This window comes from Mandrillus leucophaeus, unplaced genomic scaffold (genome assembly GCF_000951045.1).
Source record: "Mandrillus leucophaeus isolate KB7577 unplaced genomic scaffold, Mleu.le_1.0 Scaffold43, whole genome shotgun sequence".
NCBI classification, from domain to species: Eukaryota; Metazoa; Chordata; class Mammalia; order Primates; family Cercopithecidae; genus Mandrillus; species Mandrillus leucophaeus.
In genome coordinates, this window is record NW_012104587.1 from 751,293 (window position 1) to 766,994 (window position 15,702).

Here is a 15,702-nt window from a genome sequence, read left to right on the forward strand (position 1 = left end):
CCTCCCTCCCTCCTTCCTTCCTTCTAATCTGGATGTTAGTGTAGTCTCTTTCTTTTAATAGCTCCATTCTGTTGTCTGCTTTGGGTTTTATTGCATTGACGGGAAATTTCAGAGCTAAGTTTAATAGTGGTGATATTGGCAGCAGTCTTGTTTTGTTCTTCTTTTGCCATATCCTCGTTTTCTGAGGGGGCTGGTGAGGCCATTATCCCGGTAGCAGTGTAAGTGGGCCTCAGAAGCCATGCCATGCCTGAGATCCTCCTCCTCCTCCTCCCATCCGGGAAACCACCTCGGCTGCCCTGCCTGTCTGAAGCTAACCTCCTGGGCTTCCTGCTTCAGGCAGACCTTCATGAACAGGCCTAAGCCACCCATCCCACCTTGGGAGACACAGGCCGCCCTCTCAGGGACCTTCGACTGGGACCTTGCCATTCTGCTCCTGCTGGGGAGGTCGTGCTGCCTGTTTCTCTCTGTGTGTGAGTTTGCAGGTTCCCAGAGTCAAGAGACTGGGCTTTGCGACAGCTCCCCTCCCCCAACCCTCCACGGACAAGGAGGGCCCTTGTCATTCCTCAGACATTTTGTTCCAAAGCTGAAAGGTCCTCTCCACATGGCCCGGCATCCTCCAGGCCCTCATCCAAGCCTGGCCTTGTGGTACACAGAGAGACCCAGGACAGGAGAGTCAGCCCCGCTGCCAGGGTTGGCTGCACTCCCTCCCTCGCCCCTGGCCTGAGTTCCCGCCTATCAGCCGCAGCCTGGGAAGGCGCCGTCCCTGGTCAGGGGGCGGTCCATGTGTGCCACCCACACCCTTGGCCGCAGCCCAGCCAAGTGAAAGTCGTGTGTCTTCCGTGCCTCTTGGGCTTTCTTTGTGTGTGTGACGGGGACTCCTCGGGAAGAGGAGATGTGTGGGGTCCTCCACTCCCCACACTTGGGGCTCTGAGCCCCCAGTTGGGAAGAAGCCTGACTCTTGTTGAATGAGTCTGTGGGCTGGACAGCGCGATGGGCAGTGTGCGTGCCCAACGTCACTTAGTCCTTGCTTAACCCGTGAGGCAGGAGCTGTCATCGACCTCTTTCATGGATGGAACAACTAAGGCCTAGAGACATGAAGTGACTTGTTCAAGGTAACAGCTAGGAAAAGGCAACACCACTGTCCAAACCCAAACCGTCTGGCTACACACCACAGCTTCGGAGTCCTGGGGACCCTTGCGAAATACGTTTGTTGGGTAGGCCCAGCTTTCTGATCAATTAAACAGCCAGGCACTCACCTCCCCCTAGCTTGGTGCATTCTAAAATACCTCTCCCTCCTTTCCCTGCTCCCATGACTTAAATGGCAAAGCTCTGGCAAAGAACCGAGCGTGGGAAAGATGAGAGCAGAGAGTTAGCCACAGGGCAGGGCTTGGTATCCCAAGCCCACAGTTGTACTTTCTGGTTTGGGAGGGGAGTACTGGCCATCCCCCAGCAGACCCGCTGCAGCTGAGGCCATCGAGATGGGGATAGATGTGTAATGGTATGTCACCATACACACGCACATACACGCGCATGACTGTGATAAGCATTTCGCTCACCATCCCACAGAGGCCCACTCTGAGGCCTGCTGCTGCCTGGCAAGCAGGGCCCCCTGGCTCCCGAGGGTCATTCTGGGGCATTAAAGGGGTGCACACTAGAGCCAGCAGTGCTTATCAGCGGAGGCAGCCCCTGTAACCTCTGTTGTCCACCCAAAGGCCACCATCACCCATGAGAACAGGGTGCCTACTGTGCACATGCAGCTCCAAACAGACTCCCCAGGTGCCTCCCAGGCCCCCACAGCAGCGTGGCCAGCCCTCAGTCCCTCCATAGGATGCCCTGGCCCCTGCTGACCTGCCTGGGTTGCCCTCTGTGCTCACTTCCGAGTACAGCCGGCCCAGCCCAAGAGGGACGGGACGCCGTGTGGGACAGAGATGCGGTGGGGAGGAGCTCTTGGCCAGAGCTGGAGACACTGCACGCTAAGGCTGGGGCTGTGAGCCTGCTCCCTCTCCTTGGGGAGAAGCTTAGAGCAGGACCCAGAGGCCTGTTCTGTGAGCCACTGCAGGCCTCCGAGACTGGCCACCTCGAGGGCGTGGTCTGCAGTGCTGGCTTCTCCAGCGCCTCCATCGACCGGAGAATCATGAAAGGCTCCTGTGAGGCCTCCTGGCTCGGACCTCCCCATGGCCGGCCTCAGCCCTGGCCTTAATGATAGTCTTCCTACAAGTGGCCGTCCTTTCTGGGAATGGGTGAGATCCTTGCCAAGGCCCAGGAGGCCACACAGAACAAAGGGACTGTTTCTGGGGGTTCTTCGGCTGGGCGTGCTGTGACTACGGCCATTGGTGCCAAGATGCAAGTGTTGGGGACAGAGTGGACCTGGTTCCCACCCACAGCCTCCTCCCTCAGGAGTCCGTGCTCTCCCTGTGATTTGGACAATCACTTCCCTCTGTGTTCTCACCCGGATGACAGGGGCGCTGGCCTAGGCGCCATCCAAGGTTCCTTCCCTCTGTAACTCACTTGGACCTCCTGACTGCAATAAGTAGGACTGGACACTGTTGGAGGAGGCAACTGTGGCCTTTGGATCCAGGCGTATAGGGAGCACTTAGCACCTGTGCCCATGTTCTCATTGGCTCCTCTTACCGACCACTGATTCGAATGTCAGACAAGGCTCAGCAAGGCTAAGCGCAGTCTCAGCACTGGTGAGAGGCAGAGTCGGCTCGAGCGCATCTTCAGGCTCCAAGCCCAGCCTCCCCACACTGCAAGCAAGAGGAGCAGGTGCCACTCAGTGAGCAGTATCTTTTGGTTTCAGTCCTGAAAGAGCAGGATGGGCTGGTCCCTAGGGGCTGGACCATGGAATTAAGGGCTCCAGGTCCCCTGGAACCGTGGTTCCTATGCCTGGCTCACACTGAGTGGCCTGAGCAGCTTTGGACAGTGACGATACCCAGGACCCAGCCCAGCCCTCCTCCATCAGAGCCTCTGGGCATCAGGCTGCCCAAAGTGCAGGCTATGATGGGGAAGAAACAGGTGCCTTCATGGGGACCTCAGGTAGCCAGAAGTGGCCTAGGAGTGTGTGCCATGGCCTCCTCTGTTCTGTCCTCAAGGTTAGGCTTCAGCTGGGGAGGAGTGATTCACTCTTGTAAATTACAGAGAGGCTCCAGGGAGGAAGATGATCCCAGCCTGATGACTGGCAGCAATTCTGGGGCCCTTACCTAGCTTCTCCCTGCCACAGTAGGCTCCAGGAGCTCTCCATGGTGACCTAGCAGCTCCCCTGGGTGCTTATGCCCCGCCGAGAGTTGCTCTGTTGCCTATTCATTCAACAAACATTTATTTAGTGCCTGTCACATGGGCTCAGAGTCAGTTTTTTGGGTTCTGATCCCAGCCAGGGCCACTTCCCATGGCCTTGGGACATGGCTTAAGGCTGAGCCTCAGCCTCAGAAGCGCCGGCCTTGCGGAGGATTGATGCCATTGGGCCAGCACTCAGCTAGGGCTGAGGAAGCGTTGGTCACTGCTGGCTGCAGAATGGGGAGCCCAGAGGGCTGGAGGGGCCCCAGGCTTGGTGGGCCCAGGGTGCAGATTGACAGGAAAGGGACAGTGGTGTGCCCTGAGTAGAGAGAAGGGATGGTGGCTGCAGGGCGGGTCGAGGAGCATGGGAGACTGGGGGCTGAGGCTGCTGGGCGCTCATGATCTCTCCTCTCTCCTCAGTACGGCAAGAAAAAGCTGAAATACCTACCCTACAATCACCAGCACGAATACTTCTTCCTGAGTGAGTGCTCAGCACCCTGAAACCACTCCTGGTCCCTCCCCTCCCCCCAGAGTGGCGTCTCTCTCTCTCCTACCTGACATCTTTTCCAGGTCCAGAAAGTGACACTAAACTTGTTAGAAGCAGGGGCCACAGCAGCCATCCCCTGCAGACCCCCTCAGCCCATGTTACAGGCCAGGTGGGGACACAGGCTCAGAGAGTCCCAGGGGTGACGCACATCCTCGAGGGCTCCCAGCCTTCTCTGCAGGCCCCGGGGTCCCTGGCTGCTTCTGCTCACGTCTGCAGGGCTGGCCCCTGTGATCAGTGCTGGGCCTGGGTCCCCCCGACCTTCCGGCACAGGCGGGGTGAATGGATGCCCCTAAGTGCCTGTCTCTCTCTTGCAGTTGGGCCGCCGCTGCTCATCCCCATGTATTTCCAGTACCAGATCATCATGACCATGATCGTGCACAAGAACTGGGTGGTGAGTCAGGGACACAGCTGGCTTGGCATGGGGAGGAGGGTGACTGGGACAGGTGGACCTGGGGACCCTACGCTGCCTCCTCGGGTGCCTCAGTGGAGCCTGCGGGGCCCTATGCATCTCCTCCCTGGGGTAGCTGCCTCTCAGGAAAGGACTGCCCCTGGGGCCACCAGGACCCAGTCCTAAAGATCTCTACTCTCCCTCAGACACAGGGAGTCCACTGGGGCAGCCCCCGCTTTTGTAGAGCCCCTCAGAAAGTTCTCAAAGGCAGCATGATGAGAGGCAAGTGTAGCCATCTTCCTTCCCCACTCCCTGCGGGCCCTGAGGCCCATGAACTGGGTCGCCCCACAGCCTGGTCAGAAATCGGAGCAGCTGGGCGTTGGCCGAGAGGACAGGTGTGTTCGTTTGCGGAGACCGTATGACGAAGCACCACGAACTAAGCGGCATAAGCAGCAGCGATGTGTTTTCTCCCAGTTCCGGAGATGGGAAGTCCAAAACCGAGGTGTTAGCAGGGTGGATTCCTTAGGGCTCTGGAAGGCTCTGTTCTGGGCCTCTCCTTGGCTGGTTGATGGCTTTCGCCCTCCCTCTCGGTACATCATCTCTCTGCATATCTATGTCTGTATCTATGTCCAAATTTCCCTCTTTAAAAAATTATTTTGTTTATTTATTTATTTATTGAGACAGAGTCTCGCTGTGTCACACAGGCTGGAGTGCAGTGGCATGATCTTGGCTCACTGCAACCTCCACCTCCTGGGTTCAAGCGATTCTTATGCCTCAGCCTCCCAAGTACCCGAGATTACAGGCACCGGCCACCACGCCTGCCTAATTTTTGTATTTTTAGTAGAAATGGGTTTTTTCCATGTTGGCCAGGCTGGTCTCAAACTCTTGGCCTCAGGTGATCTGCCTGCCTCAGCCTCACAAAGTGCTGGGATTACAGGCATGAGCCACCATGCCCGGCCTATTTTTTTATTTTCCTTTTTTCTTCACCAAAAGTGGATACTTGAAAATTTTCCTTTTTTAAAGTAGGGACGTTGCTCATATTGCTTTAGGGCCCATTGTAATTACATCATCTTTTTTCTTCTTCTTCTTTTTTTTTTTTTTTTTTGAGACGGAGTTTCGCTCTGTCGCCCAGGCTGGAGTGTAGTGGCAGGATCTCGGCTCTCTGCAACCTCTGCCTCCTGGGTTCAAGCAATTCTCCTGCCTCAGCCTCCCGAGTAGCTGGGAATACAGGCGCCCGCCACCACGCCTGGCTAATTTTTGTATTTTTAGTAGAGATGGGGTTTTACCATGTTGGCCAGGCTGGTCTCGAACTCCTGATTCGTGATCCACCCGCCTCAGCCTCCCAAAGTGCTGGGATTACAGGCGTGAGCCACTGCACCCAGCCGATAAGTTGTTTATTTGACAATTATCAAAGACTAAATTGTCACTTTCTGAAATGCTTGCCTGAAATCCAGTCTTTCTAAGCAGTCTATTTGCTATTTGCCCCTCATGCTCCAACCAATAGCTATGGGAAAGTTTTTCCTCTCTTAACCAAATGTGGGCTTGTTTATTGATTACTGTTTTTTGTTTGTTTGGTTGGTTTTGAGATGGAGTTTTGCTCTTGTTGCCCAGGCTGGAGTACAATGGCGCAATCTCGGCTCACTGAAACCTCTGCCTTCCAGGTTCAAGCGATTCTCCTGCCTCAGCCTCCTGAGTAGCTGGGATTGCAGGCATGTGCCACCATGCCTGGCTAATTTTGTATTTTCAGTAGAGATAGGGTTTCACCATGTTGGTCAGGCTGGTCTCAAACTCCCGACCTGAGGTGATCCACCCACCTCAGCCTCCCAAAGTGCTGGGATTACAGGCGTGAGCCACTGTGCCCGGCCTATTGATTACTGTTTTATCGCTTGCTAACTGAAGTTGTCCTTTTCACCTTGACTGTGAATTTAAGAGCAGCCAAGTCAAATTTTATCTCCAAGTCTTGGACCCATATATCCAATCTAACTCCATCTAGAGGTGTCCCAGCCATTTCAAATCCAACATATTCAATATAAGTCCTCTCCTCTTCTCCCACAACCTAATCCTTTTCTGATGGTCTCCATGTTAATGAATGGCTCCATCATCCACCCAGTGGCTCAAGTTAGAGACTAGCATCATTATGTTTTTTCCTTCCTCATACATGTTACACCATCTCCTTGCCTCTAGCATCCAATCCTGTTCTAACTCATAAATGACCTATTGCTGGGCACAGTCGCTCATGCCTGTAATCCCAGCACTTTCAGAGGCCGAGGCGTGCAGATCATGAGGTCAGGAGTTCGAGACCAGCCTGGCCAGCATGGTGAAACCCCGTCTCTACTAAAAACACAAAAAATTAGCTGGGCATGGTGGTGGCTGAGGCAGGAGACTTGCTTGAACCTGGCAGGCAGAGGTTGCAGTGAGCAACCTCTTTTTTTGTTTTTGACTGTGCTTATTCCCTAAGGAACAAAGCATTAAACAGGAAAAGAAATCACCCTGTGTTCCTAAAAGGAGATGGCAGAGTGGGGACAATGTGATGAGCCGTGGGGCTTTCAGAGCCAGGAGCGCACCTATGACCTGGGGCACTGTTTCTCAGGGGAGCTGTTCTGCCCTTTGACAGTATCTGGAGACACTTCTGATTGTCACAACTTCAGGAGAGGAGGGTGCTACTGGCATCTGGTGGGCATCCAGCCAGGATGGTGCTAAGCACCCTGCCATGCCCTGGAGAACCGCCCATGGCAACAAGCAGCCTGTCCCAGGTGCCAACAGTGTAGAGGTTGGGGGACCCTGGCTTAGAGGAAAGAGGTGATAAACCCTTAGATCTTTGAAGGAGGCTTCTAGGGAGGTTTACATGCTCTGGCAAGCTTCCTGGTTCCCGGGGCCACGTCCTGGATCCTGAGATGCTCCCAGGCTTCACCCTCCTGGAATTTTGCTGTATCTGACACCACCGGCCACTCCTGCTTGCAGTTCTTCTTCCTGTTGGCTTCCAGGTCGCCACCTCTGCTGGCTTCTTCCCAGCCCCCTCGCTCCACCTCTCTAGCTGCTTCTGATCTCCCGCACTCCCTGCCCCTGAAACCAACGGTCTCTGAGTATGTGTTGCCCTCTACACTCAAAAAGAGTCCAGGCCAGGCATGGTGGCTCACGCCTGTGATCTCAGCACTTTGGGAGGCCGAAGTGGGAGGGATCACTTGAAGCCAGGAGTTTGAGACCAGCCTGAGGAACATGGAGAAACCCTGTCTCTACAAAAAGCTGGGCATGGTGATGCGTGCCTGCAGTCTAGCTACTTGGGAGGCTGGGTTAGGAGGATGGCTTGAGCCTAGGAATCTGAGGCTGCAGTGAGCTGTGATCACATACTGCTGCACTCAAGCCTGGGCAACAGAGCGAGACCCTGTCTCTTAAAAATAAAAATTGGGCTGGGGCAATGGTTCACACCTCTAATCCTACCTAGCACTTTGGGAGGCCAAGGCTGGAAGATCACTTGAGCACAGGTGTTTGAGACCAGCCTGGACAAATAAGTGACACCCCCCCCACCCATCTCTATAAAAACTTTAAAAAAATTAGCCAGGTGAGGCCGGACACGGTGGCTCATGCCTGTAATCCCAGCACTTTGGGAGGCCGAGGCAGGCGGATCACGAGGTCAGGAGATCGAGACCATCTTGGCTAACATGGTGACACCCTATCTCTACTAAAAATACAAAAAGTTAGCCAGGGGTGGTGGTGGGCACCTGTAGTCCCAGGTACTCGGGAGGCTGAGGCAGGAGAATGGTGTGAACCCGGGAGGCGGAGCTTGCAGTGAGTCGAGATCGCACCACTGCACTCTAGCCTGGGCGACTGAGCAAGACTCCATCTCAAAAAAAAAAAAAAATTAGCCAGGTGTGGTGGTCCCAGCTACTTGGGAGGCTGAGATGGAAGTATGGCTTGAGCCTGGGACAGAGTCATGATCACACCACTGCACTCCAGCCTGGGCAATAGAGCAAGACCCCGTCTCCAAAAAACAAAAAATCCATAACCATATCCTCATTTTGTTTCCATATATGTGTAGATACACTGCACACTACTGCACTACACACAAAATAGAAGGAATGTGATGGAAAGTGGGAGCAGAACTGGCTACATCTGCCTCGCTCGTCCCCTTGAAGGCCACCTCATTAGAACGTGAGGTCCTGTCCTCAGCCAATGTTGGCCCTGAAGCCATCTCCAGCCCCTCCTGAGCGCTCCCCTCCTCCTTTCCTGTTCAGCTGCTGGCACCCGACCCCTTATCACCTAGGACCAGCCTAGATTCCCCACAGCCAAGCAGGCGCAAATGCAGCCACCGTTGCCGCTGACAGTTCTGGAATCTGTCACCTCCTTGTCAGCGCCGTGGGTTCTGGTTTAGGCCTCTGTCATTTCATGTCTGAGCCGCTGGAATAACCTCCTAGTCTCCCCTCTCCAGGGGAGTGGGGATCTATTTTAAGACTCAAATGTGACCTTGTACTTCAGCCGTTCGACGTGAGACAGGGCAGTCCCTCGGCCTCACCTTCCACCTCGGACACCTGTGCCGAGCCCGTGGCACGTGTCCCCGTACCTAAACTCACGGCAGGATGAGCGCCCTGGCAGTGGGAACAGGCCGTGCAGAGGCCCCGGGGAGGGAGTGAGCTGGGTCAGGGGGCTGAGTAAAGACAGGTTCTTGACCCCACGAGGCTCCGTGAGTGACTCTGGGTGGGATGGAGGCTTTAGCAGGGGAGAGATGGGACCTACTTGGAGCGAAGGCCACTCTGGTTGCCGTGGCCGTGAGGACAAGCAGGGGACCGTGGGAGGCTGCTGCTGTGGTCCAGTTGGGACAAGACTTGGGTGGCAGAGAGGCAGTGGACAGGGCAGAGCCGTGAAGTCACCCTCCCAGTACATGAGAGGAGATGTCCAAGCCCAGTCCCTGGTGCCACTCCAGCCAGAGGCAGCGAGGAGAGCAGAGTGGAGGGGCACAGGACGACAGTGGGGCATGGGGAGGCCAACCTCTGCTGCGAGAGCCCTGAGGTAGGGACGATGGTGCCTCTGACCTTCCCTGCCGCTCCAAGCCCTCTGTCCTGCTGGAAGGAGAGGCCAGGAGGAGACCCAGGTGCAAGGTGCAGGGACAGGACTGGGGGACGGTTGGGGACCTGGCCCAGGGTTGGGGGCACACCTTCAGAATCACCCCTGACCCATGAGAGGGCTGCTGACCCCCACCCCTACCCCACGACTGCCCCTCAGCAGGAGAGTCCGTTTCTCTCCCAAAGAACAGGGCACAGTCACTTCCTGATGCTAAAACACTCAGCATTTCCCTAGAAACAAAGGCAGCCATGCAAACCCAGAGCAAACAGGTTGCGTGTAATTGCCCATCGTGCTTCAGTGGGCTGCGGTCCAGCTTCTAGAGGCCTGAGTGTGAGGTGTGTGGACATCTGGGGCAGGCACATGGTGCCCGGACAGAGGAGAGGGCAGGCTGCGCCTAACTTCATCTTTCCCCGCAGGACCTGGCCTGGGCCATCAGCTACTACATCCGGTTCTTCGTCACCTACATCCCTTTCTACGGCATCCTGGGAGCCCTCCTTTTCCTCAACTTCATCAGGTGCCTGGGCTTTGCTGGTTCATCCCTGGGCCCTCCACTGGCACCGATGAGGGCTTTGGCATGAGAAGAGGCTCGGACGGCTCCACTTTGCCCAGGGACCTCCCATCCTGGCCCCTTGGCAGGGGCTGTCCTGGGCTGTTGGGAGAGTGCATCTGTTCCCACCATGACCGGGCCCCCCGAGGCCCCTGCGCTGAGCTGTGTTCTCTTGCAGGTTCCTGGAGAGCCACTGGTTCGTGTGGGTCACACAGATGAATCACATCGTCATGGAGATTGACCAGGAGGCCTACCGCGACTGGTTCAGTAGCCAGGTAGGGAAGGCAGGGCCAGTCACCAGAGCTGTGCAGAGCCTGGTCCCAGTGTCCATGTCCTGGCCCCAGATGCTCTGCATCTGTTGATCCAGGGCTGTGCTGGGCCTCCCGGGGCTGCCTGTGTCCTTCTGCTGGGAGCTTCAGGGCTAAGCAAGAAAGAGTGGCAGGAGTCCCCTGGAAGGACAGGTGGGGCATCTGGATGGGCTGAGGCCATCAGGCAGGACGGTGTGATGTGGAGGGGTGACCTGGAGACCCTGGGTAAGGCTGGGCCCCCTGGGAATGAGGCCGGGCCCTTAGGCCTTCCTTTGTTCCCTGACACGCATCTGTTCCACTGACAGCTGACAGCCACCTGCAACGTGGAGCAGTCCTTCTTCAACGACTGGTTCAGTGGACACCTTAACTTCCAGATTGAGCACCAGTGAGCGCGGGGCTGCGGGGAGGCGGGGAGGCGGGGAGACCCACAGCGGGAGGGAAGCGGCCGCTACCCCGTCTGGGCAGAGCGCAGAATGTGGGGGCCACCTCTTCGTCTCTGTGACAAGGTCTCTGCCCAATCTAGAGCGAGGCTCCCAGCCAGCCCCGCTGAGGTCAGGAGAGGGGCTCCCCTGTGCCATCTCCGGGAGGGGCGTCCTGTGCCCCTTGTCCTGTGCCACTTGGTCATAGTGATAACCACCTCCCTCTCCGTGGGCCTGGGATTTTGTAGTTATGGAGCCTGCACACGCACCTCATGACCCTGTGAGGCTAGCAAGGCAGGGCTTGCCTGGAACATTGGCCGAAGGACTGCCTTGCTGCCCCTTGTCCTTGCCTCACCTCTTGTCACTGATTTTTTTTTATTAAAAAATAAAAAATTTAGAGATAGAGTCTCACCCTGTTTCCTGGGCTGGAGTGCAGTGGTGCTTTCTTAGCTCACTGCAGCCTGGAATGCCTGAGTTAAAGCCATCCTCCCACCTCAGCCTCCTGAGTAGCTGGGACTACAGGTGCATGCCACCATGTCCAGCTAGTTTTTTATTTTTTTACTTTTATTTATTTATTTTGAGACAGAGTCTCGCTCTGTTGCCCAGACTGGAGTGCAGTGGCTCACTGCATCCTCCACCTACCGGGTTCAAGCAATTCTCATGCCTCAGCCTCCCACATAGCTGGGATTACAGGCATGTGCCACCACGCCCAGCTAATTTTTGTATTTTTAATGGAGATGGGGTTTCACCATGTTGGCCAGATTGGTCTCAAACTCCCGGCCTCAAGTGATCCACCTGCCTCGGCCTCCCAAAGTGCTGGGATTACAGGTGTGAGCCCCTGTGCCCGGCCTAATTTTTTATTTTTATTTTTTGTAGAGAAGGGGTCTTGCCATGTTGCCCAGGCTGATCTCAAACTTCTGACCTCAAGTAATCTGCCCGCCTCGGCCTCCCAAAATGCTGGGATTACAGGCATGAGCCACCGTGCCCCACCTCACTGCCTCTTTTTCTAGCATCCTCCAGCTATCTCATTTCTTTTTTGAAAAACATGACACTTTGTCTCTGGCTACCCAGTATCTTCCCAGCTCCGTAAAGCACAAATGCCCTCCTGCTCACGGAGGGTTGCACCCTCCCCTCCACACACATGGCACCCCACTGGGCACACACGAGGAGCTACACTTTGAGCCTGGTCCTGGCTGTGGACAGGGTCTCCGAGGACCCCAGCCAGCCTCTGCGCGGGTGGTGGGAGGAGGCGGGAGCAGCCTGGCCCTCTGGAGTCCTCACGTTCTGCCCACCCCACATGCTCCTCAGCCTCTTCCCCACCATGCCCCGGCACAACTTACACAAGATCGCCCCGCTGGTGAAGTCTCTATGTGCCAAGCATGGCATTGAATACCAGGAGAAGCCGCTACTGAGGGCCCTGCTGGACATCATCAGGTGAGGGGTGGAGGTCCACAGGGGCTGGGGCCCTGGGATCACCCTGTGGACCTCCACTTTAATGATGGCCTCCTCAGCCCCTGCACTCCCTGGGGCTGGACCCGTCCTGGTCCCTGACCCTCGTCCATCCCCAACTTCGCAGGTCCCTGAGGAAGTCTGGGAAGCTGTGGCTGGACGCCTACCTTCACAAATGAAGCCACAGCCCCGGACACCGTGGGGAAGGGGCGCAGGTGGGGTGATGGCCAGAGGAATGGTGGGCTTCTGTTCTGAGGGGTGTCTGAGAGGCTGGTGTACGCACCACTCACGTACTCCATGTTGGATCTTTCTCCCTTTCTCCTCTCCTTTTTCCCTTCACGTCTCCCGCATAGCACCCTGCCCTCATGGGGCCTGCCCTCCTTCAGCTGTCAGCCATGACCCTCCCAGGGCCTCCCAGCCCCTTCTTCCAAGGAGCAGAGATTGGCGGCCACGGCGGGTGGCTCTGTCCTACCTCCACTCTCTGCCCCTAAAGGTGGGAGGAGACCAGCGGTCCCTGGGTCTGGCCTGTGAGCCTCCCCTTGCAGCCTGGTCACTAGGCCTCACCCCTGCTTCAGTTCTTCAGATGCTCTTGGGGTTTCTGGGGGCAGGTCCTAGTCGGGCAGGGCCCATGACCCTCCGGGCCTGGCTTCACTCTCCCTGACGGCCGCCATTGGTCCACCCTTCGTGGAGAGACCTGCTTTGTTACAAAGCTCGGGTCTCCGTCCTGCAGCCGGGATCAGTACTCCGGGCCTCTCTTAAGATGGCCAGGGCCCCGGGCCTGCGGGCGCAGCCAGCCCAAACCTCAGGCCCTGTAAGAGTCCTCCACCCCGTCACTAGAGTGCTCTGACCCTGGGCTTTCACGGGCCCCATTCTACCGCCTCCCCAACTTGAGCCTGTGACCTTGGGACCAAAGGGGAGTCCCTTGTCTCTTGTGGCTCAGCAGAGGCAGTGGCCAGGTTCAGGGAGGCACCAGCTGGCCTGGAGGCTCAGCCCCACCCACAGCTTGTCCTCAGGGTGTCCTGAGGTCCAAGATTCTGGAGCAGTCTGACCCTTCTCCAAATGCTCCGTTACCAGCTGGGCAGTGCCAGCCAATCCCTGGCCATTTGGCCCCAGGGGATGTGGGCCCTGCAGGCTGCAGGAGGGCACTGGAGCTGGGAGGTCTCGTCGCAGCCCTCCCCATCTTGGGGCTGCTGTGTGGACGGCGCTGCCTCAGGCACTCTCCTGTCTGTACCTGCCCTCACTGTGTTTAACCTTTTGCTCCAGGATGCGTTCTGATAGGAGTGGGCAGCAGGGCTGGGCCTTGTGACAATCTGCCTTTCACCACATGGCCTTGGCTCTGTGGCCCTGACTGTCAGGGAGGGCCAGGGAGGCAGAGCGGGAGGGAGTCTCAGCAGGAGGCTGCCCTGAGGGGCTGGGGAGGGGGTTACCTCATGAGGACCAGGGTGGAGCTGAGAGGAGGAGGTGGGGGCTGGAAGTGTTGGTAGCTGAGCGGAGGGGCAAGTGAGAGGGGAGGGAGGGAAGTCCTGGGGGGATCCTGAGCTGCTGTTGCAGAGTCTAACCCACTAATCAGTTCTTAGATTCAGGGGAGGGGTGGGCACCAACAACTCAGAATGGGGGCCTTTGGGGAGGGCACCTAGTTCTCCCAGCTCTAACCAGCCAGGAGGGACCTGCATCTAAGCGTCTGGGTTGCCATGGCAATGGCATGCCCCCAGCTACTGTGTGCCCCCGACCCCCGCAGAGGCAGAATAAACCCACAGGGAGCTGATTGTAATGTTTATCATGTTGCTTCCCCACCCCTAAATTTTTTGAAATAAAATAAGTAATTTTATTCTCACTTCCTGTGTTTCCTGCATGCAAATGCCAGGCCATGGTATTGGGTGATAGAGGAGGCCCTCCTAGCTGGGCCTGGGCACCAGGAGGGGTCCCCACACTTGTATTTCTCTGTATCCCCTCCCTCCCTCCCCGGTGGCCATCCCACCCGCCTCTCCCTGCTGCCTCTGAGGTTCATTCTGGGGCTCAGAACTTGGTGGAAATGACCCAAAACCATTGGCCCGTCTTCCTCCTCTCAGCAGCCGACCCCAACCCAATTCTAGAACAGGGCTGGGAGCCACCTCTCAGCAACTAACCCTACCTGAGGAGGGTGGCATGGAGGGGTTCGCAGAGACCCTCCCTAACATCCTCACTTCCCAGATGTCTCCCCAAGTGCAGTCTGCCCTCCCAGCCCTGGGCCAGCCGGCTTCCACGGAGCGCCAGGCCAAACACAATTCCTGGCCTCCTTGGAAGGGGCTGAAGAAGGCCGGGCGCGGTGGCTCACGCCTGTAATCCCAGCACTTTGGGAGGCTGAGGCGGGCAGATCACGAGGTCAAGAGATCGAGACCATCCTGGCCAACATGGTGAAACGCCATCTCTACTAAAAATACGAAAATTAGCTGGGCGTGGTGGTGCGTGACTGTAGTCCCAGCTACTTGGGAGGCTGAGACAGGAGAATCGCTTGAACCCGGGAGGCAGAGGTTGCAGTAAGCTGAGATCGCGCCACTGTACTCCAGCCTAGCGACAAAGCGAGACTCCATCTCAAAAATAAATAAATAAATAAAATTTAAAAGGGGCTGAAGAAGGCTGTGGAGGCTGATGATTCTGTCTTGTGGCTCCCGTGCCCCTTTATGCAGTGGCTCATTCAGAACCCACAGGCTGTGGGGAGGCTGATATCATCCTAGCCCAGGGTCACCAGTTCATGGGCACAGAGATTGGGTCCTAGGTCTGTCTGACCCCAGAGCTTGGGAAGAGTCCAAAGGAACATGCCAGGGGCACTTGTACAGTCGGTCTCCCACGGACCCCCATGCTGCTCCGTTGTCGTCTCTGGGATGGCTCTCCTGGCAGGGCTGAGCCTGGGAAGGTGTGCTAAGGAAGGGCCAAGAGGCACTGGCTAGTCAACACCTCGGGGCCTCCCCTTGGCTTTGTAGCTACTCCCAGCAGGGCTGGGGAGGGCTCCTGAGTAGACCTCAGCCCCCGCCTGCTTCCCCAACCCCTGCTTTGCCTGGCCGAAACCCAGTCGGGTAGGGACAGCCAGCAGACTGGGTTGCGGTATGTATGGCTCCCCAGTGGCCATAGGGTGTCCTGAGTAGGGCCTGGCATTACAGTGGTTCTGGGGAGTCCTTTGCCCTCCCTGGCCCTGTGGGCCACAGTCCACAGGGGCAAGCTAGAGGGGCCCCAAGGATGCCATTTTCTCAATACCCACCTACCCTAGGCCTTTCACTCTGGTGGACCCACTGACGGCGGCCTTCAAGGTTGCAAGACCCTGGCAAGCACGCCTCCCACCCTCTGCAATGTGCCTGGGACCCGCCTCCAGGATGGCGACCAGCCCAGGCCTCCCAACCCTGCCAGTCGGAAATCTATGGGTCCTTCACCCATAACAACCAGGGGGCTTGGAGTTGGAGATACTGAAGGCCAGATGGACGCTGGGGCTATGAGGACACCAGGTAAAACTTGACCCAGTCTCACCGGGCACTTGGAGCTTCTCTGTGACTTCCCCAGCCCCACCTTGCCCTTGAATACTTCCCTGGGTCAAGAAGCTGAGGACATTCATATCTTCTCTCTGCTTAACCGCCCCCTCCTGTCCCTGTACTCAGCTGACCCCCTTGCTAACACACCCAGAATTGTGAGTTTCTAATCCCTGTCCCCTGCCAAAGTCATGGTGCCCCAATATTCAAGGCCCT

The 15,702-nt window shown here is 56.9% G+C and overlaps 1 protein-coding gene across 1 annotated transcript in view; it reads left to right on the plus strand.

Moving 5' to 3' along the window:
* Positions 1-13,823, plus strand: part of FADS2 (fatty acid desaturase 2) — a 45,450-nt gene extending 31,627 nt beyond the window's left edge. The window contains exons 6-12 of the mRNA XM_011993342.1: positions 3,694-3,754; positions 4,135-4,211; positions 9,683-9,780; positions 9,992-10,088; positions 10,427-10,506; positions 11,849-11,974; positions 12,117-13,823. Of these exons, the coding sequence (XP_011848732.1) occupies positions 3,694-3,754; positions 4,135-4,211; positions 9,683-9,780; positions 9,992-10,088; positions 10,427-10,506; positions 11,849-11,974; positions 12,117-12,168 (591 nt within the window). The 3' untranslated portion in view covers positions 12,169-13,823. The remainder of the gene's footprint in view (positions 1-3,693; positions 3,755-4,134; positions 4,212-9,682; positions 9,781-9,991; positions 10,089-10,426; positions 10,507-11,848; positions 11,975-12,116) is intronic.
* Positions 13,824-15,702: the final 1,879 nt, after the last annotated feature.